This window comes from Prinia subflava, chromosome 3 (genome assembly GCF_021018805.1).
Source record: "Prinia subflava isolate CZ2003 ecotype Zambia chromosome 3, Cam_Psub_1.2, whole genome shotgun sequence".
NCBI lineage: Eukaryota > Metazoa > Chordata > Aves > Passeriformes > Cisticolidae > Prinia > Prinia subflava.
Window position 1 is genome coordinate 93,517,442 of NC_086249.1, and position 25,144 is coordinate 93,542,585.

The 25,144-nt window shown below is 40.0% G+C and overlaps 1 protein-coding gene across 2 annotated transcripts in view; it reads left to right on the forward strand.

Moving 5' to 3' along the window:
• SMS (spermine synthase) overlaps positions 1 to 16,983 on the forward strand; it is a 41,002-nt gene extending 24,019 nt beyond the window's left edge. For both annotated transcript variants that reach the window (XM_063392941.1, XM_063392942.1), the window contains exons 6-11: positions 1,385 to 1,539; positions 2,437 to 2,526; positions 3,507 to 3,621; positions 4,095 to 4,174; positions 14,285 to 14,400; positions 15,682 to 16,983. In XM_063392941.1, coding sequence (XP_063249011.1) covers positions 1,385 to 1,539; positions 2,437 to 2,526; positions 3,507 to 3,621; positions 4,095 to 4,174; positions 14,285 to 14,400; positions 15,682 to 15,724 — 599 coding nt within the window. In that variant the 3' untranslated portion in view covers positions 15,725 to 16,983. The remainder of the gene's footprint in view (positions 1 to 1,384; positions 1,540 to 2,436; positions 2,527 to 3,506; positions 3,622 to 4,094; positions 4,175 to 14,284; positions 14,401 to 15,681) is intronic.
• The last annotated feature ends 8,161 nt before the right edge of the window (positions 16,984 to 25,144 follow it).

Sequence of the window (25,144 nt, forward strand, 5' to 3'; positions counted from 1 at the left end):
TGAAGTGGGACCTGGGGTGTGTGTGTGTTTATAATCCTGCTGTTCCCTTGATTTCTAAGGGAATTTCCTGCTTGGTGAGGTATAGGACAACTGTATCTTAAACCATTTAGCTGCTTTATTTGTCAACATCTTTTGACTCTTCTTCAAAATAATACAACTTGAACTCTTCAGTTAATCAAAATAGTGACCCTGCCCTTATATGAGGGTTTTTATGTGGTACTTTGTGCCTGCTGACCTTTGTATTTTTGAAAGTGAACTTAGGAGAAGGTAGGCTACTGTTCTTTAAAGCTGGAGATTGCTGTTTGCTGGAAAATCTAGGCAATAAAACGACTATGCCTCGTAAAATCTTAATTCTTATGTTGAAAAGGACTGACTCTGGTAAATGAGGGACATTGCTGTCCAGGGATAGAATACCTATCTTCACTCTAATGGCAGAGTAATTAAGAAATTGAAATACAGCTTTTTGAAATCATTTGAAATAGCTGTAACAATTCAATTACCTTTCTACAATTGTCAAGCGGGCTTCTGTGCAGATGGCAGCTGAAAAGCACTGTTACTGAATTCATTAGCAAGGTATTTTCTAATCCAGATAGAATTGTATTAGAAATCATCAAACTCGGTATTCAGTACTTCTAGCCAGAAATTTTCATCAGAGTTTAATATGGAGATGAGATTTTGCTTGAATATTATGACAATGGGCCTTGTAGTAAGAGAAATATGCCATTACTTATTTCCCTTCCATAGGGTTTTGAAATAATGCTTTGCCTCACTTTGTTACTGTGCACTCATAAGTGAGGTGGTGATTGCCAGGCAGAGTGACAGGATATGCCACGATGTGCTGCTGCACAAAGCTTGGCCCTTGCATTGCAGATCTCTTGTTGCAGCTTGGGAGTGTCAGTGCCTGTCTGAAGCTAATGCTGGCAGCAGGCAAGCTGCAGGGCCCTTCAGCACCTGGGTGTTAATGGTCATGTTTGTTTCTGTGCAGGGATCCACTGGAGTGCATCTAGGTTGCTCTGTTTAGCTGGGGTGCACAGTGGATTTTCAAAAACTTCCAGCTCTGTTTCTTGCAGGATGAGCCTGAGATAAAAACCCAAGTGTGAGCATCAAGTTACAAAGACTGATGGTTTTGCTCTGCTACTTTTTCCTCTTGGCACACAGTACTTCCCAATGCTGAGCTGGGCATTGTTGGGTTCATATGGAGAACTGGAGAAATCCTGTGCAGGATTCTGAGAAGAATCTCATTACTTGGACTGTCTCTGAGAGCCAGCTTGTTTCTGTAGATGTTCTTGCTTTGCTCTGTATTGTATCACCTCTGGATTAATACCAGTTAATGAGAACAACTGAAGATTTAATATTTCTATCCAATTCTCTTTCTTCCATTCAGATCTGGCAGAAAGTGACCTGGCATATACTCAAGCCATAATGGGCAGTGGAAAGGAAGATTACACTGGGAAAGAAGTGCTAATCCTAGGAGGTGGTGATGGAGGTATACTGTATGAGATAGTCAAACTGAAGCCAAAGATGGTTACTATGGTAGAGATATCCTTTGACAAATGGCCCATCGTTCATGTCAACCTGAGCTTTCTGCTGATACCTTAGCACTGAGCACAGTTACCTGTCAGGTTCTGATTTGCATGGAGATAGGGTCTAAAATGAAATATTTTTGTCAGCTTAGAGAGAGACCCAGTGACCACATGTTTGTGCATCATTATGCAACACCTGCTTTCAGGTTCCCAATCCATACCATAACTCTGAGTAGCAGTTTATATAAGGCTGGAAAGGAATACTTCTGTCATCAGACTGATGCTTTCTCTAATAACAGAAGACAGGTCTGTCAGGTTTGTGCTTGGGGCTCACTTCTGCCTTCTTGAGTTCATCTATTTTCCTAGAGAAAGCGATAAAAAGAGAGTGCCTAGGAGCAAAAAAATTTAATCAATAGGAATGTCATGGCTTGATGAACTGTATTGATAAATTGACCTACCCTGTTTTAAAAATACCAATACAAATCAAGCTTTCAACACTGCAGTTCATACAGTTTGTAATGTAAACTAGTGTTAGCCATATGAGATCTTGATCATCCTAGGTTTTGGGATCCCTTTGCTAAGACTAAAAATAATTGTTTTAAAAAGGTGGGTTAAAATCTTAACCTAGTTTAACTTGATGGAGTTTTCAATAGTCTTACAGTTCACATTTCAAGCTTTCACCATAATGATAACCTAAGGTATCAAAAACACTGGTTAAAACCAAAAATCAGCACTTCGTAATCATCTGATTGGATCTGGAAGCCTGTACAAAAGGTTGGCTATTGCAGGATATATACCAACAGGCACATCTAATAATTTTTTTGTGAATGCCTCTTCGAGAACTTGTTTCTGAAGAAGTAGAATCTTACCTCTATTATTTCTGGGATGTATTATGCCTTGACAAGCTTCAAACATTGACCAAATGGTGATTGACGGGTGTAAAAAACACATGCGTAAAACGTGCGGAGATGTCTTAGACAATCTGAGAGGAGAGTGCTACCAGGTAATGTTTTGTTTTTATTTCATTACAAGTCATATTTCAAATACATGTAGACCTAGTCTGGAAGACTGCTATGGCAGAGTTTTGGGGACAAGTCTTCTGACTCAAGTTTTGGAAGCTTTTTCTCCTTTTGTATGCCACTTGCATATTTTATTAACTGGAGTTCATGTTGGAAGTATTTTAACTCTCCATCTTCAGACTTCTAAAATTAATTGCATATGTAGCTTTTAAGGAATGTGAAATAGGAGAATGTTTGCTATAACTTAGAAATGAAGAGGAGATTGTTGTAAGAATTGTAGTATTTAACATCATTCCTTATACTGTTAAAAAGATAAAAATGTGCATTTCTTAGTTGTTCTATACTGTTAAAAATACCTGAATTTGTAATACAGATTTAATAATTATTTTTAACATACAGGCAAAATCCCTTAGTATTACACTACTATTATATTAAAACTAAAAACCCCAACAAATATCATGCATGCCTGCAGCTGAGGTCTTTGTGCTGCATTGAACAGCACTTAAAAATGAGCCCAGGTGTAATTTGACATGTTTCTGTTTTCAGTACTGGCCCTTAGATGTTGTCACAGGTATTAACTTACAGGAATGAGCTAATAAAAACACACAAAAAAATCAATGGAGAAGTCACATGCTACTCTGTGGAAATCAGTAGCCCTTCATACAAACACCTAGTTTAACTCATTTGTTGGAACTGCTAACTGTTGTCAGCATTTGGTAGGAAGAGCAGTGATCGTAGATCTAGGAACTTGAGTCCTGGAATGCTTGTGTTTCCACTGTCATAATTCCTACAAAGTTCCTTCTTTCTATATGATGTAAAAAGTTGAAAGTGGAACCTAAAATTAAGCATGTATTTAATTTTGTAATTTTTCTATCTTAATTTCTGTGAATCCTCATTTTGTTCCCTTTTACCTGGTCAGTTTTAGGGTATTTTTAGGACTAGCAACAATATTTCGTTCTTATAGGTTCTAATTGAAGACTGTATTCCTGTACTGAAGAGGTATGCCAAAGAAGGAAGAATGTTTGATTATGTAATTAATGATCTGACAGCTGTTCCAATCTCCACATCTCCAGAAGAAGGTAAACCTTCTAATTTATTTGCTTAAACTTCTGAGAATTTTCAACATTTGTCTTCTGGTGCATAATAGTCTGCAAAATAATGCTTTCATTTTTTCCATTTAAAAAGCAAGTCTGAGAGGAAAAAAAAGGCATATGGGTTTTTAAAAACTGTTTGAATATTAGAAAAGACTAGCAAGTCCCTAACACCCTTAAATCTCTTATTCCAGAATAATACAAATTCATGTAGTTCTTGAGAAGTATTTGGAGTTCATACTCCAGTAAATTCTGCTCGCTGCATAATTTATTGGAAACTTCAGGAGAATTCTGGTGAAGAAAAACAATACTCCTGCCATCATTGTCATTGCGTATGGTTTGCATTTGTTTTTTTAATCCAGGCTTTATTTTTTTTGAGAACTTTTTTCAAGTCTTGAATATGTAAGAAGTAAGCAAGCAGTGATGTGCCGTTCTGTTTTTCAATCATTCCCCATATGCAGATTCCACATGGGAATTTCTGCGGTTGATTCTTGACCTCTCAATGAAAGTCCTGAAACAAGACGGAAAATACTTCACACAGGTATGATACTTGGATGTAACAAAGTACTGCATTGTATCTGTTGCAATTTGCATATTTTCAGTTAAGAAAGGACAAAACTAACTAAAAATCTACTTCAGGCTGGTTTTCTCCTTTTAATGACTTATCAGGCATTTTGCATGAAAGTTAGGATTTGCTAACTTACTTGTCTTTTTTCATTATTTCAGCTGAATATGTAGTGCATTTGTCTGGAGTTTAAACCATAATTTTAAGAATCAGCAAGGCATACTGCATAATATTGGAGCTAAACAGTTCTTGGAAAAGCAGAACTGATGTACTTCATGAAGAAGATGCATGGATTTTAAGCTAATATCTTCCATTGTAGAGTGTAGAACATGGGAATTTGTCATTCATTAAGGTGTAAGAGTTTGACATAGGTGCAGTATAGTCACCTCATAGATAATAGAATTGTGGTATAGCTTTTAGCAGAAAATACTTCAGGTAATCCTGAATTTGGAATGCCATGAAGTTGTGTGCAATTGTATAAGAATGTGACAGGAGCCAGCAGATAGTTCAGTGAAGTCTAATTCTCTGTATTCGTTTTGTCATGCTCTTAAACTGGTCTTCTGATATGTGGAGGATCTAAGTACAGTGTTTTAGAATAATACCCTTAAGCTCTGAAATATATAAAAATTGGTTTACTGTAAAATTGTGCAGGTTTATAAAGAAATGCAAAACTTGTGGGACGAGGTTTCTGGCAATTCTAATATGCTACTCTATGGGCAAGAAAATTTATCTTGTGGTTGAAATATGAGATATGATTAACATCGTCTTAGCACACTGTAAATTTTAATGGCATTTCTGTCCTGTTAATAGGGGAAACATTTGTGGCAGACTGATACCAAAAGGACACTGAATGTTCTGGAAACAGCAAATTGTGTTGCAGTTGCCATGCTTGTAGTATACACAGTGATAGTAGCTCGCCTTATTGATGTGAGGGTAAATTTATGTCTGGAGACAGGCTTTGTTGGACTTTGCAGAAGGACTCTTGAGAAGAAGCTTGTGCTGAGAGCTGAAATGATGGCTGTGCTGCAGCCAGAGGGCAGGGGGGTTGTTCTGTGTCAGCTGGAAGCAGCTGAGGTGGAGACTGGTGCAGCCCCTGCTGCTTGTTTTGTCCTCGTGGGAGGAGATAAGTCAGCTCTCCAGCATCTGCTTGCACAGAAAGAAAGAAAGGATAGCAATCCTGAGCCAGCCCTGGTGGGTTTTAACTGTTGTGAATCTATGCAATGTTATATTTTGTGGTCCCATGGCAACAAGGTGGTACATGGCAGGATGGCAAAGAAACAATATGAAAATTGATGTGGCTTAAAACTGGACTTAGGGTTAATGGGTAGCCAGTGCAAGAGCTAGAGTATGGAAGCAGTGTTCTCTAGCAGTTTTGTCTTCCTGAAGATGTTGAAGAAAGGACAGTTAATACTGGGGCAGGCAGCTGTCAGAGCTTTTGATACTCTATTGATACACTACTCAGCCCATTCCATGGGCCTTGTAGCCACTTCCCAGTTGGGCCTGAAAAAACAAAATAGTCTTCTGTGAAAATGGAATAACCCTTTCTATTGTCTTTATATGGTCTGGTTTTGGTAGTGGGAGGTTGTGGGAAGGGCTCCCCATGTCCAACAGAGCCAGTGCAAGCTGGCTCCAAGATCTGCCTGCTCCTGGCCAAGGTGGGGCCTGTCAGTGACTGTGGTAGTGCCTCTGGGATAAGATTTTTGAAGGGCCAAGAGTTGTTGGACAACAGCAGTTGCAGCCAGAGAGAGAAGTGAGAACATGTGAGAGAAACAGCTCTGCAGACTCCAAGGTCACTGAAGGAGAGGCAGGAGATGCTCCAGGTACCAGTGCAGAGATTCCCCTGCAGCCCATGATGAAGACCATGGTGTAGCAGGCTGTGCTCCTGCAGTCCATGAAGGATGGGGAGATCCTCCTGCAGCCCCTGGAGCAGGAGCATGTGGGTACCTGAAGGAGGCTGTGACCCTTGGGGAAGCCCACACTAAAGCAGGCTTCCTGGCAGAACTTGTGACCCTGCAGGGGACCCGTGCTGCAGCAATTAATGAAATTAATTAACTGCAACTCATGGAGGGGCCCATGTTGGAGAAGTTCATTGGAAGACTGTCTCCACATTGGAGCAGAGCAGAGTGTGAGGAGGAAAGAGCAGCAGAAATAACATGGGATGAATCCCCATGCCCCATCAATACGGTGGGGGAGGAGGTAGAGAATTTGTCAGTAAAGTTCACCCTGGAGAGAAAGGAGGGGTAGGGGAAGGTGTTATTAAAATTTGGGTTTATTTCTTATTCTCCCACTCTGATTTGATGAGGAAATTGAGTTTATTACCCAAGTGAGGTCTGTTTGCTTGTGAAGGTAATTGGTGAGTGTTCTCTCCCCATCCTTCTCTCAGCCCATGAGCATTTGATACATTTTCTCTCCTCTGTCCAGCTGAGCAGGAGAATGACAGTGTTTTTGTGGGCACCTGGCATCCAGCCAGGGTCAATCCACCACACCCTCAGACAACTCAACAGTCTGGTCCTAGGATGAGCAGACTACTGGGATGCTTTAAATAAAATTACCTGTCTATAATTTGTTTAAATTACTTAAATTTAAATCAATTAAACTAGCTGAAGCTGGCTACTTGGAGGATTGGTTAGGCTATAGACAGAAGTTTAAGCATGACTGCTACCAACTTTGGCAGCTTAGTCACACATTGGGAACTCATAAAAGATTTTGAATATTCTGTTATATTTGCTGTTAAATGCCAGTGGTTTTAGCTCTGTTTATTTAGAAATAACTTAAATTTGCAGTTAACATTGCGAATTTAAGTTATTTCTCATCCAACTATCCACTTCGAGGATGCTTAATGTTACATACCAGGCCTTGCTGAAGGCATAGCAGGCCTTGCTGAAGAAATCACGTGTTTTTTAAGGCAGTTGTGATTTTAAAATGCAGGACTCTGTGTGTCCCCCAGCCCCTTCTTTGCATTTGGTTCTCCAAAACAAAAAAAAAATACTAAATATCATCAAGAAAAGTGACTGAGGGGATGTCCACTTACTTGTTAGAGCCTCATCTTAGCTGTGATGAGGAAATGTCTCTCAAGAAAAATGCAGCGAAAGGATTGTTGTCCTAGTGACTACTAGCCAGCAATCACAGTTGCCTCTTCTGCCTTGACATTGTTGTACTAACACTGGAAATTTCTGTCCTTCGTAGTCTTTCCCCTTGCACCCTGAACAGAATGATGGGCATCTAGTTAGGATGTCATTTATTTCAATGCCAAAGAAAGACTTTACCCAAAATTGGAATTGTGTTCACAGAATGCCGTCCTTTCCCTTACTGTATTGCTGCCTGGGTGTCTAAATGCCACTGCTGAGGAAAATAAAGGGGAATGCTGCTCACCTCTTCATTGAGATCTGCACAAGTTTTGGAAAATGTTCTGATCTGCATGTGAATTGTCAGCAGGCAGGGTCTAGTGCTGTCTAACTCCAGATGGATGTAACTTATCTGAGATTATAAAAAGAATTATTTCTGGCATGCTGCTCTTAACACACCTGGTGGTTCCCTCGGGATTCCTTGGTGATTCTCGAAGTGGTCTCCAAATGCTGCTGCAGAATGTCCTGTCACCACTAGGTGGAGGCAGGTAACTGCTATTGCCTGGCAGTTCATTAACATTTATAGAGATTCTGCCTGTGGAAGATTTTTCAGACTATTTATTTGTATTCCTAGGGGATATAAGAACTTATGTGGCCAATTTTAAGATGCAGGAGTGACTTCTTCCTTTTTTGCAGCTCTGGAAAAATATAAAAGGGCAGTTAATGGATGTCATTCTCTTCTGCTTTAAGTTTTTGCCTGAATGTATTTGGGGAAAAATGCCTCCATACTTTCTTTGTGCAAGTAATAATCACAGCTTAGAACAAAAACTTGTATGCATAGCAGCTGTGCTTTTCTAGCTGCATCATCCCTATTGAGTGTTGCAGCCTACACAGGATGTGCAGAGAGAGACATGAGCTTTAGGGCCCTTAGCCTGCAGAACTTGCAAACCTCCCTGTAGGTTTAAGACTTGAAGCTTGTTTGTGAAAACTTACAGTTAAACATAATCGCACCACTCTGAGGTTCAGTGATCATATAGCATGCTCTTATTTCTATTCTTCTTCTTCTGAGGCTGGTGCTTTGAAGTGTTAATTGATATGATAGGTAATACAAAGCCATACCTGTGAGGTGCTTGGTGTTATGTTCTCCTCGGAGAGCAGTTAGAGGTACGGGCTCCCAGCCATCACAGGGGAGAGAAATTGGAGTTGATGAGGATGTAAGACCTTGGTATATCCTGAGGTCCGCTTTCATCTCTAAATACCTTCCCAGCAACTGTTTTTGAACACGTGAAGTGTTTTTACAGTATTGGACTTCCTAAAAGTATGGGTTTTTAGATGGCCCAAGTGTTTCCTTTCAAGTGAGTATATATACTTGTAGATATCAGCATGATATGTGGCTTATGTTTTTCTAAACCATCACTCTCTTGTGCCTTCAAAGAAGTGTGTGAGGATTGTCCCAAGAGCTGTGAAATCATGTTCTATCAGATGCTGAGACGGTTGTAAGGTTCTGAGTGTCAGTGGATTATGTGTAGCTAAGAAAGGGCCTTTTTCTGTGCTAAGTTTTTGTTCTGTTGATCTAATTTTTGAGGTTGAGAAGGCTATCATTTTCAGTCTGTTTATGTAGTAGAACCTTTAAAAATACCTCTGAACAGGAATTTGACTTCCTGGTTGGGGTCACTCAGCCTAGGCAGGATAGAAACTCAGACCATTCACAGGTTCCAGTAAACAGCACTGACCCTGGTACAGGGGATCATGTGTCTCCCACACGAACATGTGGCCCTTCACTAAACTTCCTGGCCTCTCTCTTATACAGCCCTCTGATTGTCCAGACAATCATCATGTTGCTCCATAGTTAGACTCCTTTTTTTGGCTGCTGTGTGGGCTTTCTAATTAGCACTTCCAATGAGGGAGCAAGATTATTCTCCATGACTGAACCATGAAAGGAGACTGGAAGAATGGCTCTATGTTTCTGTTTGAGCTTCTGTGATTTCTTGGTAGTTTGAGAGACTTTAAGGAACAGACATTTTCATTCCATTTGTTACTGAGAGTTCAAGTTCAGCCAGTGGAGGTACTTACAGTCGGGTTTGCCTCCATTATTTCCTTAACAGCTCTCCCTGTCCCCCAAAACCTAAGGCTGGCTTTGGTGCTGTGTGTTTCATACTGTGTGTCACTGCTTATCAGTCACTCTAAAGTGAGGAAGGATAAAACCCAACCTTGGCCATATCCAATTCTGGCACATCATTATAGAATAAAAACAAAAACCCACGCTGAAAATAAAAAATAAATTTTTCTGGCATACAGTTACAGACCAAGGTGTCCAGTGACAATGACATATGGGGTAAGACATACGAGAAATGGGCAAGTATGGAAAAGGGACCTTTTCACCTGCTTTCAACTCACTAGTTTACTTTCTGAGAGTTGAAGGAAGCATAGATAGTGGCCTATGTTCAGCCTGTAACCAGTTGATGGACACATACACTTTGTAGATGGGCAGAGTTAACTGGAACTTACAGGGTTAAACAAATTGTTTTGCTGCTTATTTTAAGGAATGTTTTTTGTCTGTCCAGAACTGTACCTGTTATTTAAATTTGTTGTGCATTGTCCTGTATAAACCACAAAACTAAGCCCATGGAACTACAGAACTTACACCTTGTGGGATCCCAGAAAAGTGGATGTTGGGAGATGGGCATGAGCTGTTGAAGTGAGAAGGCTGTGAAACAGTTCAGGAGTCATCTGTTTTAAGCAAAGTTTTAGAGATTAAGATTTGTTAATCTCAAAGTGCCTGAAGTACTTTTGTGTCCAAAAGATGCATCTTAAGGGATGAAAAAAACTTCATCATTCTCCTAGTTCTTACTTGTCAAATTGTTTGACATGGAATAGAAATTAAGTGAGGGGGGCTGGGCAGAGGAATTTGGTAGGGATTTTTGTATATGTTGAAAATTTGGCTGAACCCTGTGGGAGAAAAAAGAAAGTGATTTTGCTTTTTGAAAGCGTGTAATTGGTGAGTCATCTGCTTTAAACCTTATTAACAGCATTCAGTATTAGCTATTGTTTGAGTTATATGGTGTCTGTTCAGAACAAACAATGCATTGCTCTGCCATATAACTCTTAATTAGGCAGAGGGAGTGAAAGTGAACACAGGTTAATGGACAGATCTCTGTGTTGCATTCTGAGCTTGGTTCCCTGTGGCATTTTAGTGATACTGGAACATCTAAATGTGATTGACATTGTTACTAACACTTGGTAGTCTTGCTTAATAAAGCAGGCCACGTTTTAAGGGAAGGTGTTAATAATAGTGATTTTTCAGAAAGCTTATTGAAATAAGCCTTAAGGAGATTTGATTTTTGGAGTGCTTAACTTTGTGTTGAATGAAGCCAGATAGTTAAAAAAAATAACAACTATGCAGAACTATAAAATCCTATAGTACTTCTCCAGAAGAAAGATTGATAGAAGAGCCAAGTGAGAGTTGTCTAACCTTTAGGCAAGATCTTGATTTGGAGATGGGGGAGTTCTGGGTTTGAAAAGTAAAAATTGTTTCTTGGCATGTTCATTGTTCCTGTAATTTGTTTTCCATGGTGTGTGCAGTGATTTGTCTCTTGCTAGAGGAGGGGGAAATAATGAAATACTGAAGTGACAGTCTGGGAAACTGGATACTCTTCTATCATTCTGTATCCTGTTCAACTTCCTGCATAATAGTGGTGTGCTCTGTAAATTACCTAGCAGTGTTTCTATTTATGACTCAAATTACATACACAGGTTGTTTTTAACTTTTCTTTTGCATTCAGTCTGATGTTGAAACAAAATTATATGTTTGGTAAAGGGCAGATGAACCAAAAAAACCCACCACAATCCCTTGGATAATAACAGGTTGCTAAACAAGTACTGTAGCAGTCTGTTCATTGAGCTCAGAGTTAGTCGTCTTACCTATTTTTTACAAGTCTCATGTGTTTTCTGATACTCAAACCCAAATATGAAAAATTCTATGTCCAGCACATCACCTTCCTTTACTAAATAAACAAGTACTGGTTTGTTTGTGCAATATGATCAAAATTATAATCAAACATGTTTTATGCAAGTTCTTTTGAAGGGATGCTTTCCCAAATATGATTTTTAAAAGATAAGAGAGTGATAGAATAGAGTGGAGTCATAGGATTTCTTGGTGCTGGAAGGGGCCCACAGCCATCATCAAAGTCCCGCTCCTGGCCCTGTACAGGACAACCTCAAGAATCACATCATGTACCTGAGACCATTGTTCAGATGCTGTGTTAAGATTTTTTTTTAAATTGAGGTTTTCTTTTTTACTTGTGAAAACTTGAGCACAATCCAAAAAAAAAATTGTGCAGGATGCAAAAAATTCAGAGGAAGATGAGTGGCATGAATTCTCTTTTCACTTCCTCTGGAAATAGAAATATTTTAAATACACTGTGAAAAAATCCTACCAATAAAAAGTAGGAAAAATAGTATAAATCCCAAAGTCAGAATGTACATTTTTACACTTTACACTTCTAGTTATCATCTGATGTTGCATGGAAAACGCAATGTAAATGGAGCTGTTTAGAAATACTTAGAAATATTTAGATTTCAAATGCGACCTCTGCTTGTTTTGGCCTCTGCCTGTTCTACTTAGTTCCTTTTTTTGTGAAAATTAACTTTCAGTTGCATCTGTGTGCATGTAATAATTTTAAGGCCATTTAAAAAAATCTGTGAGCATCAAAAATAAGCTGCACAGTAAAACAAGTCTTTCATAAAGACTCTGCTGCTGGGTTTAAAAGTTTTGCAGTGTCATAGCAGAGCAGCACAATGTGTGAAATGTAGGCAGTCAGGCATTTAGGAAGCATTGAGTAAGACCTTGGTTCCTGGAGTCCTCATTTCGAGTTAAAGATCCTAAAATATCAAATGAGATGTGACTGTAAGGGAGCTAATTCTTTTCATTAGATCCAGCTTTTCCTAATTGAGCCATCTGCATTCTTTCACAGTCAGGTGCAGGTTACACGTGTTACTGAATGGCAGGAATGAACAAGATGCTGCATTCAATGGTCAGTTAAAAAAACCCCAAAATTATGTGTACTTGTGTGTACACACAAACACTTCCCAAAGTCATTCAGAGCAGCAGGAGGATCCTGTCATTCCATAGATGCTTTAGACTCCTTTTCTTTCTAACATGACTTCTATGCCTTGCATTTCTTGCCATCATTTTGTGGGCCTTTGGTGCTTGTGCTGAATCATTAGGAACTGTGTAGTCATTAACATAAAAATTTTGGTTTTGTTCTCCTTTTTGTCTTCTGTGGCAAATGTTCCTCCACTAGAGGTGGTAAAATGTGTGGGAAAGCTGAGGATTTTTATATTGAGAGTAACTCTGGAAAATGCTAGTTATGCTTCCCTATCTACTGTTCAGAAATCAGAAGAGGAAAGCAGGCTTTGTGCTAGATCACTGGAAAGACATTTATACTGCATGCTAGTAAACCCAGCCATTAGGGGAGGATGGGGACAAGCATCTCCTGAAGATCTCATCCTGCCCTACGTATGGCCAGACTGACACATACTGTGTGGGCAGGAGAGATTCGTAGTCATCATATAACTTGCTATGGATGTCTAGTGTTACAGATGGCTGGTTTATCATGTTTGGGGCCTATAGGTTGAGCTGAAGATGCCTCATGAAAGTGGTGGAAGTAGATCACAAATCAATTCACTTGGCTGTCAGTGTGCCAAGGGTCTTTAACAATATCTCAACCTTGACCACAATCACAGAGTTATCTCTGTGCTGTGCCACAGCAACGGAATACTTCTTTTTGGTGAGTCTTCATTTGGTGCCTCATGCCTGGAAAAAAACAGCCGGAGTGACTTTTAGACCACGCAGTAGTGACTGTATCCAACTTAACTTAATTTCAAATGAGTGTCCAAAAAGCTTGTATTTGCCACACTTTTCCCAAGACCATTGAATTCAAGGTTTTTTTATGGTAAAGTATTTGCTAGTCTACTAGTCAAGAAACTTGACAAAGTTTTCTTTCTGATTGAATTTACACAACTGACTTTTATTACTTTGGGTAGTTGGGGTGTGTTCAGTCTGGTGTTCTGGTGAGCTCACTGTAACCACTAAATCTTGAAACGTGTTATGGATATGGAGAATTCAGACTTCTAAATAGAGTTTTCTCCATATGGGCATCCCAGGTATACATTGCAGTAACTTCAGCTTCTTATTAATACTTAGCTTGGGACAAGGCACTGCTTGCAAATAGGACTTGCTTGGGGGAGAGTTGGGTGGGGGTTTTTGTTTTACTTTTTTGGGGGAGGGGGTGGGTGTTTGGTTTTTTGGGGGGTTTTTAGGCTTAGGGTTTTTTGCAGGGGGTGGGGTTTTGTTTCTTGGGTTGTTTTTTTAATTCTTCACTCTTTGTAATCCTTGATGTGTTTGTATTCCAAGAAAGATGTTGTTTCATCCTTCAGACAAAAAAAGTGTCCAAGGAATCTCTTCCTTTTCAGAAGCGTAACACGTGGAAAGTCAAGACAATGTGGTCCACAGCCAGAGAAGTTCTGTATAATTTGATGTATTTTGTCATATTGCTTTGGAAGAATCTGTTTAAAATTAATAGGCTGTAATTTTTTTAATAGTGCATTTAAACACCAAGATCTAGGCAATGTTAAATAACTGAGAAAAATCTGGATGTTGTAATACTGTTTACTAATACACTTAAGCAATCATAAAGAAAATGGTTATGGAGTGTATGTTATAGGCAAACAACACATGGTGGTCTGTTTTAACTGGAAGCCCTCATATAATGGTCGTTTCTGCTAATGAGAATATAGATAATCCCCCTATACTTACCCTTTCTTGAAAGGATACAAATTGTTGTTTGCTGTAGGCAGAATGAAGACAAGCTGTTCAGTGTTTGCTTTGTAAGTATTAAATATTAAGATCAGCATGTATCTGGTTGTGAAGTATGTGGGAGTCTTGCAGTAATGTCAAAATGTATATATTCATCTGAAATTTTGCTTATTTGCTTATGACTGGGACTTTTTTTCTTTTCAGGGAAACTGTATCAATCTGACTGATGCCTTGACTCTGTATGAAGAACAGCTTAGCAGGCTTTATTGTCCTGTGGAGTTTTCAAAAGAAACTGTGTGTGTTCCCTCCTACATGGAATTGTATCCTTAAAGACTGAAGAAGACTGGAGAGTGTGTATTAATAAATCAAGCAAGCATAGATTGGTTGGAGGTAATGAACTCAAGCAGAAAAGCGGTTCTGATTTGAACACTTCAGCTTTTTTCATAGAAAATAAACTACTGCAGTTTTGTTTTGAGTATTATTGTAGGAATAGTTTTCTAAAAGTGCTATAAATTCACAGCTGGTGAAATGAGCAGCACCTTTCATGAACAGGCTCTGTTTTTGTTAATGTTTTTGAGTGGTGTATGTGATGTAGGATCAACTATATGATAAGGGTAATGCTGCCTGGGAGTTCTGACAAGGCTATATCTTCTTATTTTTCATTTTTCTTTTACAAAAATAAGAAACTAACTTCATAGAGATTAGCACGATACAGATCTTTAAATATTGTCTGATAGAGCTATTCTTGAACATACAGCTCAGACTTGATTTTTAAGGCTGGGGAATGGGGAAGAGTGATTCCTAACAGTCATTATTAGTCAGTGTTACTGGAAAAAAATCTTCCAAGTAGAGCGGTATGCATATCCTCAGCAACATCCCATTCCCAAAAATAATCCTTCAGAATTTTTTCCATTTGTGAGTGTCAGGGAAGTTACATAAGGAGCCTAGAAGTTAAAACTTCAAGCCCTTAGTGTGAAAGGGGCATTTTTGATCTGCTGTGAAGTGGTTCTGCTAGCTGCATTTGCCTTGTGTTTGCTGCTTTTGTGGGATCTCCCTGGAAATGTTTCTGCAGGGTGAAGCCTGCTGTGGCTGTCTCTCTTGACAAGGAAACATCTTTCCACTATCTTCTTATTCATAATACATTAAGCACATGATCCTGGCACAGCCTTTCTTCTGCTGTGTGTGTTCATTTGCCTCCCCTCTGTGTCTCCCGGTAGCGTTCAGTGCTGCAGCCTCCAGACTGACTATAGCCAGCTCCTCCTGCTTCTCATTACTGTCAGCTCTTTGTGCAATGCAGATTTGACCTCGAACTTTCAACATAAAAGAATGTTAAGGATGTCAAGATACTTGCCCTTAAAGCTTACAGTTTCAGAGAAAATGGTTATTTTTCCCTTTACAACTGCCAGGCCTTAATGGAACATGTATGTGATTTGAAGAGCAGGCATCTTTGAACCACTGAGTCAGGAAGAGAATCCAGGGAGATTTCACTTTTGAGTCTTTTGCCTACCCTTTATGAGCTACCAGAAGTTTTCAGAATTCAAATATAAGTAACTGTGTGTAAGTTTTGCCTTTTTTTTTCCTTAACTGCTTATTTTCTCCAGGTGGGTATTCTACACGATTTGGAAGAAACAGACTGGCATTTGAACATCAAGATTGAGATTATCCTAAGTGTACATGCTGCATGGAGCATATAGGCCTGCCACATGCTGCATATTGGCATCTTGAACCTTTAAATTATATGCTGTAGATGATCCTGAAACTTAGTCATGCTATTGATTGTGAATTCTTTACTTTTTTTTATTATTATTTTAATTTAAAAGTAAATGGAAAAATGTATATTTTGACAGGCTAGGGTGTTATTTTTGAACGTCAACTTAAAGATGAATAAGCAGCAAAACTATATAGCTGCTGACTGCACTGAACCTTTAGAATGTGATCCTTTTTATTTTTTTGTAGAACTTCACAAACTGGTTGATTAAAACAGACATCTTTAGCATTTCATCACTGAAGGGTGGTCCATGGAGTTTTTGTTATTCTTGTTTTTCCAACAGATGTTTCATTTACGGTGCTTTTTTAAAGTGGGAGAGGGTTTTTGTGTGGTTTTGGGGTTTTTTAATGAACACTGCAAAGCTTCCATATAGAGAAGGGCATAACTAAAAAGAAAAAAATCTTTTGAGAGAATACCACAAGTCCTGTGTTGCAAAGGGAAGAGAGCCAGTTTTAAATTTTTATTTACCCTAGTTTCATTCATCATTGCTGTAATCTCTGCTGCAGAAGAATCTTTGGCCTTTTACCTCCTGGAATTCTTCAGTCGTTGCCATATTGATTATTTGGATTCTGATACAGATTTGACAGTAGCTTTGTACTGAAGCAAGAAGATCAAGGCTGGGTTTTTATTCCACCACAGTGCAAAAAATTGAGTGTAGTGAGGTTCATGTGGGTGTATCTTCTCCCTAGCCTTATGGGAAGCACTAGATTTTTGAGGTAAAGGTTGGCTTAGAGGATGAAGAAATGTGGGTGTGATGTGGTCTACCTTTATGTGCACCTGTACTCCATGTTTTGAAGCGTGTGTGTGCTTCAGTAGGGTCAGTGATGGTTGTATTGCCACAGATGGCCCACACTGTGTGAGGCTCTTGCTCAGTTAGATTCACTTGCAGTGTAAAAATCAGAAGCTGGGGTGCATTGTAGTTCTGTTCTGAAAGAAGATGCATTTTTCTTTAGCAGTTTCTCATGCTGTCAAAAGTTATTTTTGTAAGAGTTTGCTATGTACCAACTAGAATATTTGTGTTTAAAAATCATATTTGAAAGGAAGTAGGAAGGCTATGACCAATGTGTGCATTTTTTGCTTTTCCAAGGTAGAATAAAACATGCACTATTTCCCTAAACATTCTGATCCTGAACAATGATGTTTCATTCAACACCCATGTCAACATTTTCTTAGTTTTGCTGGAGAGAGTTGATTTGCCCTGCCAAGATACTGTTAATGAAAACAAACCAAATGAAAGCTGTCCTTTGTTCTTAAATGATACATAAAGAAAAATTTTATTGCATCCCACATATATAAACTCTTCATGGAATCTGATTAGCCTATGCAGAAATCCAGACTGATACTAGAAAATGTGCCAAAATTTGCTTTTCCTTTTGTCTAAATCTGGTCTAAATCTGTTAAATCTAAATTGGTCTAAATCTGTTAAAATCTTTTCAGTTTGGATAGCCAATAGAAGCATTTTTCAGTCTTACTATTTTAAATTATCTCAGTTAATTCTCTAATATACAAAGAGTGCAGTTCTTCCATGGCCTACGACTTGTGAATCACTGAATGCTCCCAAAGAACAGAGCTTCCCTCTGAGGTAGAATAAAGTTTCCTGTATTTCCCTGAGTGTTCTAGCTCTGTTGTAGGCATCCCAGAAAATACTTTGATATTATTACCTATAATCTAGTAGAGACTCTTCATTTATGATCCAGGGCTGCAGTCAGTTATTGTCTAGCTACAGATGAATGCAGATATCCTGTAAACAGGCTTTGCAAGCATGAATATTTCCATTGGTTCTTAGTGTGATTACTGCTGTAGGTGAAGTGAAGCACACAGGGACAGAGCTCAGAGTGTCTGTGTTCCTGGGTGAGCTTGGCAGGTGCACAAACCAGTCACAAGTGGGGATGGTTTGGTTTTTAGCAGAGAGTCATGACTTGATCTGTTTGTTGTACCAGGGCTCGTGCTTCCCTTTAGCATCACTGCACAGGGGGCTGCTGCTCTGTTAAGATTCCCAAAATGACCAGGGGACCTGAATTGCATATTAATAGCTAAGAGGCAGCAGCGCTTGCAAACTTTTCAACTCATAGGGTATGGAGAGAGTTGGAAGAATTTTTTTTCTATAACTTTTTAACGTAGTGTTTTGAAGTGATAGATGCAGTATAAAGCAATTCAGCAAACACTGAACATGATATTTTTTTAAGTTGCTGAATTGATTCTGAGCAATTATATACACATTGTTAGTCTTTATTTATTTGTTGCTGTAGTGTAGATTTTTTAAAACGAAAAACAAGTCTCTGTGTTAGAATTTTCAAATACAAACTGCTATAGCTGATCAGTCTTCAATGTTTAAGGCCAGCTGGGAAATGGCTATGATTGCTGCACTATGTATGCAAACAGTTCCCAAGACGTGGTTAACATTAGAGGTTTCTTAATTATTCTTTGCACTAAATGCTACTTCCACCTAGAAGTTACTGACTGACAGTAGTTTGTGCAAGGAGAAGACTGCTGGCGTTGTATCTACTGCATCAGTGCAATGCACATGTTAAAATAAAGGTACGCTGTCATTACCTGTGTGTTTGAATTGTGAAATCTATTGTGGATTCGGTGTTCAAATCACAGAATTGATGGCTATGATGCTTACCATTGCACCTCCTTTTTCTTTGTCACATAAAGGTACTTCCTGGTCCTTTCATTGAGTATCTTTTCTGTCTCAGATGAATAAATTCAGTTCTCTTCTATACAATAAATGCTCAGATAAGATACTCTGTAGTATGTATGTATGTAGTATCAGCACACTGATATTTGTAATGAGGGGAATCACTTGAGACTTCAGTGATATTCACCTAGAAAGAGTTAATTTTCTTTACAGCATTTTAGATGTGATTTCTTTGAAGGTCTCTAAGTGGAAGTTGGAGTTTTTCTGCTAAAGCAGTAAGTTGGCTTTGGGTGACAGTGTGACTCATTGTGTGGCACAGAGAAAAGACAGGCTTAGGAGAAGTCAGTGTGACATTGAGAATGATGGAAATTGGCACAGAAGTTTAGGAAACAAGGGAGAAGGGCACAAACAGGTTGGGCACATCAAAGAAGTTATTAATCTTACCAAATCACACCCCAGAATAATGTCATACAATGAAAGAAAAACATTCAGAAAATATAGAGAGATTTGCATGAATTCCAGCTAACTGGAAAAGAAGTATTAAATCTGCATTAAGTACAGTAATAGCAGAAGAGTTGCTAGTTGGGAAAAGGAAAGGAGGAAGGCTTAACTTAAAAGGGGAAAACGTCTCACATGTAGACTGAGAGCAGAATAAGGAGTAATTTTGCAGCATCTATGTGCTCGGTAGGGAAGATGGGTATCTTGGGTTTTTATTTTTGCTGTCTGAGAGTGAGGTGTTGACAGTTTGCTGGAGGGAACAGGGCAAGGGGATAGGTGAAGGAAGAGAACTCAATTTCTTATTTTAATTGAGGAAAAGGAAACTGCAGATGATGTTGCCTGTGGGCAATAGGAGAAAGCTGACAAACTTTGCCCACAGAGAGTGGAATAGTTGGAGTCATTAGAGATGCCTAGGGAGCAAGTGAGAGAAGCAGCAAAGTAGGCAACTGCTGCAGTGATTAATAATAACATTGAGCAGCTTAGAAGTGCCTTTTTGAAATGTGTGGAATGCTTTAGGAAGCGAGGAATGTGGAATGGGAGCTGGGAGGATATGAAGAAGTTCATAACGTGGTCATACATTGCAGTGAACTTGAGCTTCAGAAGTAGAAGTGGAGAAGGTAGAAAGAAGGAAAAGTAAAATGTGAAATTAATTCATAATTGAAGTGTGATGAGAAGTATTTCTGTGCAGTGTCAAGAGTGGAAAGGATGCAGAGACCAGAGGCATTAAGTTGGAAAGGAGCTGGGGAAATGAGCCAAGAGGAGGAACCAAGAAACCGGACAGCACAACAGATGTGGTGTGGGGATTTGGGGAACACATCTGGACATACAAAAAAGTGCCAGTCACACTGCCCAGCCTGTCCTCTGAGGGTATTGGACAGAGATGGAAGAGAAATTGGAAACATTTGGGTTTGTTTTGTTGGTTTTCTTTTGACTGAGTAATAAGGGCAAGATGTCTTCTAAGTATTTTAGAAGGAAAAGAGCTTAACTGCTGGAAATTAAATGAAGACTAAAAGGAAACTTCAGATTAAGGAGTGTTTAAGGGTAGACTGATTACTGAAGCAAATAAAGACAAACGTCATGAAGTCCAAAGCTAAGGCAGCTGTGGGATTTAACTATCATGGACTGTCACTGCACATGGAAGGCAGAAGGGATAGCAGTGGCATCTCTGCTGTCTTCAGCTCATGGAACTGGAAATACCAATCAGAACCAGCAAAGGTATGATAATTAAAAAGCCCTGCTACAGCCATCTGACTTCAACATGCCATGATAGTTTTGTGTGTCACTTGAGAGGATGTTTCATGACTCAGCGATGACTGTTGCCTGTGGAGCACCCAAATACAAAAGTATTTTATTGGTATATAATGGAAACATTATGCAACTGTTCTTTGTATAGGCACAGAAATGCACCAGTGGAATAAAACAATAGTTTTAATAGATGGGAATAGCAAAGATGAGCGTGTACAGCTCTGTGAACCCTTTTGCTGTTCTGGTAGCTGCTGGTGTTAATCTAATGCTTCCCCATTTAAATTTAATGATCAAACCTCATGAGTTTGATTTTTAAAAACTATTTTATTCCATGCTTCATCCTGATTCTGCACTTAAGCTCCTCACTGGGACATCCTGTGGAATTTCTTCCTAGTGATTGCCGTGTCTTGTAACACTGGTGTTTGTTTTCAATGTTTTTTCTAACCACTGGTTAGTTAATTGGGGTGGAAGGATGACAGTTTTTTTCAGGAAAGAAATTTTTGACAGCTCATTGTTTAAAATCACAATGAAGACTGACAGAATACTTACAGGAACATGCATTGACTTTTCTTTTTAGAAAGGATAAGATACTGTCAGAAATTTTCACCTGTGTCTTGAATTAAAATGTTTCTATTACGATTGTAGAGGTCTTACAGTATATATAACAGTTAAATACTAAGAAAAGGGAAGTTACCTGTTAGCCTTTTCTGGAGCTGATTTGCAGACAGCCATATGGCTTAAGTTACAGTCAAGGTGCACTTAAGAGAAGCATGAAGATAATCAGCCATTAACCTACCACTGCCATCACTAACCCATGTCCCTGAATGCCATATCTATTTCATGGATGGAGACTCAGCTGCTTCCCTGCACGGCCTGTTCCAGTGCTTCACAATGCTTTCAATGCAGAAAGTTTTAGTCATAGCCAGTGTAAACTGCCTGTGGCTCTTAAGTGAAGCCATTGACTCTTGACCTACTATTTATTACTTGAGAGAAAAGAGTGACCCCCGCCTCACTACAGCCTCCTTTCAGGTGGTTAAAGAGCACAATAATGTCCCCAGTCTTTTTTCAAGGCAGGAGAAACCCTCTTGCCTCAGCTGCTCCTCCTGAGGTTTGTGCTTTGGGGCCCCACAGAGTGACCCCCCTAAGGCCTGCAGAGGCCCCGGGTTCCTCTGGTCCTGATTGTCAGACCTTCCCCCACTGCTGGGGCCTCACCACCTCTGCATGCAGTTCAGTGGCTCCTGGGGCATGGCCTTGTGTGCAGACACTTCTGGTTTTTGCTTTTCTTTCTGCACTACACCAAAGTAGAAGGATTGCCCGTGTCTCCCAGGCAGCTGCAGAGGTTGCTCATGGTGCAGGTAAATAAATGTCTTCAGCCCGGGTGTTTGGGCCCAGTAGCAGTGAAGTGGCTGGGGTGGTGAGAAGTGACAAAATGCTGCATAGTGGAGTTGGGAACAGCCCTGTGAGCAGCAAGGTGAGAGGAGGAGGGGAGAAAGTACTGCAGGCACCAGGGCAGAGATTGCCCTGGGCAGGACTCCAGTGGGGCATGGACTTCCCTGCAGCCCTGGGAGGGAACTGGGCTGGGTGGGGATCCACACCACTGTCCACACGCCCTGCCCTGGGGAACTGCAGCCCCTCTTGGCACCAGGTTTATCCTGAAGGGCTGTGGCCCTTGGCTGGGATCCCACTGGGGCAAGGGACAGGTGTGTGGAAGATGGAGCAGCTGCGTGGAATTGGTGGTGGTGACTGAGCCCAGCTCGATGCCTTGTACCTCTCAGGGGAGCAAGGCAAGGAAAGGGCAGGGGTGAATTTGAGCCCAAGAAAAAGGACTTGGGGTGTGAGAGGTGTTTAATCTTTGTTGCTCACTTCCCTGCATTTTTAATTGGCAACATATTGAATTTGATAACTGGTAAAATGATGAATGGAAGCTCAGCTGGAAGGAACATCTAGTCCCACTTCCTGACCACCTCAGAGTGACCAGAAGCTAGAGCATGTTGTTAAAGGGCATTGCCCAAATGCCTCTTAAATGCTGACAGGTTTGAGGCACTCACCTTCTCTCCAGGAGGCCTGTAGGATGGACATTTTTCTTACATCTCTCTGGAACACCTTCAACCTTAAAATAAAAAGTGATACACATTAGGTATAACTGGGAAAACAAGAGAGGAATTTAGTGCTCTTCTAGGTAAGTGGGGCAAGAGACAGCCTCATTAAAACTGAGGAGTCTAACAATCAATTTTCAAGTTGCTGACTGCTTAGCCTGGAGGCATGAAAATATTAACAACTTTTGGAACTTCTGGACCAATGAAAGAGGGTGTTATCTTGAGCTAAATCTAAAGAGCCAAACTACTGCCAAAGCCTTTCCATTGCAGTGGGTGTTTTCAGCCTAGGGGTTGTGCTAGAATTATTTTAAGAGCTTGTTCCCAGTACAGACCTAACCCTTATTTTTGCTGAGGCTAGAAATTAGAGTCCCTCTTGTCCACTGTCTCTGTAAACTTACGTTTCCAGAAGTGCTGCAAATGCTTATGAGATATATGGACATTTATTTAGCTGTAACTTCTCAAAGATAAATATTTCAAACTTTCTTGACTCTGGAGTGTTTTCTAAGGTCTGTTTAACCCAGTCCCCCCAATGCTACAGCTCATGGGAGAGGGTTGCTGTGAGGTCATTTATTCCAGTCATTTATCTCTGCATTCTCAGTGCTTTGGCCTCACCTTGTGTTGTCCCCTCTGCCATGAGAGTTTCAGGGAGCTCTCCCATGGCTATGTGACCAGCCAAGTGGGTTAAAAACAGGCAAGCAGAGACTTTAAAGGGAAATGGGAAACTGATGTTGCTCAGCTACACTGCTGAAATGAATGGATAAAACTGTCTGTGCTTCAAACCAGCTCCTCATGTGCTGGCAGACCTCAGTGGTCTGGAATGGAGCAGGAATGGGAACTGGTGGTGGGATTAAGGAGAAAGTCATGCCAGATGTAGGATATGGGGAAAATGTTTAAAGGAAAGGCTGCAGAGCATCATGGTTTATACTTGCTTTAGAAATACGGAAAGTTGTTAAGGGAGCTACCCCTTGTTTTTTTCTTGTCTTTTCTGACCCCCATCTACTGAATTACTTATGGGTCCCTTCTAACTAAAGATGGCATTATGAGATATATGGTATTATGATTTCAGTCATCCAGAAGTTTCAAATTGTTTGAGCTTTTGAGGGTATGTAAAAGGTGAGATAGTGACTTTGATGTAGTGGGAATTAAAAGCTTTATCTGTGTCAGTACTCTGCTGGTGCTGTAGCTTTGTAGGTTTATGTGTTGTTCTTCAGTTACTTGTTGCCATTCATACCTTCAAAACTTTTAAATAAAATTTTATGTCACCAATTTGGCTGTCCCAGTTGATTTTGGTTACATGGACTGATTTTCTTCTGTTCTTCTGAGGTTAGATTAAAAATATGATAATATTTTAGTCAAGTTTTAGGTACATTTTCTCACAATGAATTTGTTTTAAAGAATATGGGAACAGCACCCATTCCATGCAACATGAGCTTCCTGGCTCTTAACCTTCTTTGCTCTGTTCTTTAAAAAGAAAGACATGTGAGGCCATTATTTAATTCTATTTTTACTACAAGCAGAATCAGCAAGGTGGTTTTGGACACAGGAGAAGTGTGTCCAAAGGAGTGCTGCTGTATGCTATCACAAAGGCAAGCCCCTGCTCAGTGAGTTACAGTGGGAGGTTACCTGTGTGGGCCACAGTGAGCTCCTTCATCCAGACGTGTTTTTTTGTACTGAACATGTATTATTTGGGAGAGCAGAACAACATGGTCTGGGTCTGGATCATGCTTGTGACCCGGCTTTCCAGCATCTGCTTGGCTGTCTGGTGGCAGTGAATGAATAGTTTTTCCAGTGAACAGGAATTTCACCATTTTTAAGCATTTAATTGTGAACAAATGATACTCAAACACATCTGAACTTCAAACACGCTAAAATACATTTTATGTCATGCTGATCAAAATATATTTAAATAGCTTTAAATATTTTATGGTGCATCCAGATTCATACTCAATGAAACTCAACGGATGAGTTTCATTCAGTATTTTATTTAGCTTAAAATTATGTTTTATAGTTGCTTTTATGCCCAGATATAGGGAAGAAAAATATGTGGTTAAAACAAAAGCAGTAAGCCATAAATGTTTTTATGAAATGACGGTGAAAACATTCCATACCTCTTAAGAGTGTGTTTTCCAAAGGCAAAGACTGCAGTGCCCCAAGAAAATGTACTCATGGCATCACACTGTGCAAGCCTAGACAGGAGTGTGAGTTTATCCGATTGACTCGGAGTGCAGTGAGCTGCATTTGCATCATTCCTGGTAATGTGTTCTGGAGCTTTGAAAAGTGTGAGTAGTGGCAGCACAGGGAATGAATTCATTTCAGCAATGGTCAGCACCTTGGTGAAGAGCAGGAACATGGCACCGCATTTTTTCAGACTGCTTTTACAGGAAAAGACTTGGAACCAAAGTTAGGAAAGGCCTGTGTAAGAGGAGCAGGTCAGCCTCTAGGAAGTGTAAGAAAGACCTGTGAGGAAATGGAGGGCTTTCACTTAAAACAGCTGATATCCTGGGCTATGGGACCACATTCTGGCTGGCTGCAGCACAGCCTGGGCTCCTGATCTCTCTGATGCCCCTGGCACATGGCAATTCTCCTCCAGCTCTTGCCGTGTTCTTCTGTCCCGAGCTGCCCTGAACACGGTGGGGGCTGTGCCCAGATGTGCAGTTAAGTCAGGTTTGGGAAGCCAGAAGGAAATTCTTTTGTGTGTCCTAGTCCAGATGTAGTCTGGCTGTGAGTAAATTCTCTTTGTTTTGGGGAGATGGAATATGCCTCTCCAGGCTCTTATTTGCTCTCATTAATTGCTGCTTCAAAAGCCAGGATACTCC